Genomic DNA, 1980 nt, shown 5'->3' with positions numbered 1-1980 from the left:
CGGGGTTTGGCCAGCAGCCGCCGGCGAAGCCGCCGCTGCCGCCGGATCTGCAGACGAGGCCGGCGTCGGAGCCGCGGCCGACGCTGCAGCGGGCGTGGGCGAAGGAGCGGGGGCTGGGGCTGAGGCGACCGCGGGGTCCGAGGCTGCGGCAGGAGCGGCAGGAGGCGCGCTGGCGGACACGGCCGGCGTAGCCATCTTGACGAGAAAGGAAGCCTGGAGAAGACGGGGGCGTCACCTGGTGACTATTCGGAGCCTGATAGGCTCAGTATGTCCCTCGTGACCTGTACCTTGGTGCCTATTGGTTAGTGTGATGCGTCCCTGACCCTACACTTCCTGTTGGTTGTAATTTTTTTCCGGAGTTTGTGCTCTTTGCTTCCGGTCCGATGTCTACCCACTGAGATGCAGCCTCTATAGTTCCGAGTACACTTGGGGCCGCCTTTGAAAAGAAAGAACGAAACGCTGTCTACATAGATGCCTCTAGGCGGAGCTACAGAGCACCTCAAAGGTTGCAGTTCCTGTTTTACACCGATGCGGGAAAGTGATGTTAAAAATTCCTTTTAAAAGAGTTTTGTGCTTGACAGCATCACAACGTGTCATTATGCAGATTTATTCGTTTAACCTAATGTATACCAGACGCCTCTTTAGGCGCTTGGGACGTATCAGTGAACAAAATAGGCTAAAATTTACATTCTAGTAGGGCAAGAAAAATAATATTGTATTAGGAGACTCTATGACTGGTATACAATATTTATTAGTATTAAGCTGTGCTATGATAAATGAACAATTCGCAGAGAATACGGGGGAATTGGAAGTTGGGGATCTGAGATTACTTTGAGAATGTGATGTTTGAATGTAGCTTGGAAGATTCAAGGAAAGTAGCTGTTATTTAGGTGTTCTTGGGGGAAGAGTCCTTTAGGTTGAGGAAAACAACTAGAACAGAGGCTTGAAGGCAGAAGTAAGCCTGGTGAATCTCAGTAGGTACTTTGTAGCTGGAGTGTTAAGTTCAAAGGAGTGGTGCAGGATGGATCCCCTAAAACTGCCTATATTTTAAGGAATTGGCTTGTTCTACAAACACAAATCCCAAGATCTGCAGCCAGCAAGCGGTGACCCAGGAAGACTGGTGGGATTAGTTCAGTCTGAAAGCCAATAGGTTTGAGATTCTAGAATGGTCAGAGAAACAGTATGGTAGGTGTTTAAGCATGTGCATTCAATTTATTTTAGTCTTGGCAAAAACAAAAAACAAAAAACAAAAACAAACACAAACAACAAAAAGAATATAGTCTTGGGATGTAGCCATTTAGCTAGAAATTTCTCAAGTTTATCATTTATGGTAGAGTAGTACTCCATTGTAGAAACAAATTCCATAAATCTTCTTTATCCATTCATCAATTGTTAGGCATTTGAGATGTTTCCAAGATTTAGCTGTCATAAACTGTTCTGCTGTAAACGTGGGTGTGCATATATTGCTGTGGTTTGACGCTTTTAATTCTTTTGGGAAAATACCAAGAAGGGGAGTGGCTAGGTTGAATGGAACCTATACTTCTAGTCTTTTAAGGAGTCTCCACACTGATTTCCACAGCGGTTGCACCAGTCTACACTTCCAGCAACAGTGGAGGATGTTCCTTTTCCCCCATAGCTATGATGGCATTCATTATTGATTGATTTCTTGATATTAGCCATTCTTTCTGGAATGAGAGGGAATCTCAGCATCATTTTAATTTGCATCTCTCAAGTGACCAGTAATGTTGAACATTTTTTTCCATAATTTTATTGAGACACAAATAACAATGAGACAGTTTCAAACCAAATTGGTAGGACAGTTTCAATAATTAACACATTGCATACATTCTTCCTAGTGGTTAATTGCTGTACAAGATGCAGACTTGATATCCTATTTACAAACACCATTAGAACAAATCCCTCTATTCATTAACAGAATGTAACTATATATAATCTACCCTAACCACTTTGAATACACAG

General features: G+C 43.4%; 1 protein-coding gene across 1 annotated transcript in view; it reads right to left on the bottom strand.

Moving 5' to 3' along the window:
- Eif3f (eukaryotic translation initiation factor 3 subunit F) overlaps nt 1-217 on the bottom strand; it is a 9029-nt gene extending 8812 nt beyond the window's left edge. Inside the window, exon 1 of the mRNA XM_004647326.2 lies at nt 7-217. Coding sequence (XP_004647383.2) covers nt 7-195 — 189 coding nt within the window. The 5' untranslated portion in view covers nt 196-217. The remainder of the gene's footprint in view (nt 1-6) is intronic.
- Between the last annotated feature and the right edge of the window lie 1763 nt (nt 218-1980).

Source organism: Octodon degus, unplaced genomic scaffold, assembly GCF_000260255.1.
Source record: "Octodon degus isolate 3935 unplaced genomic scaffold, OctDeg1.0 scaffold00302, whole genome shotgun sequence".
Lineage (NCBI taxonomy): Eukaryota > Metazoa > Chordata > Mammalia > Rodentia > Octodontidae > Octodon > Octodon degus.
This window is presented reverse-complemented; position numbering and strand designations above follow the sequence as displayed.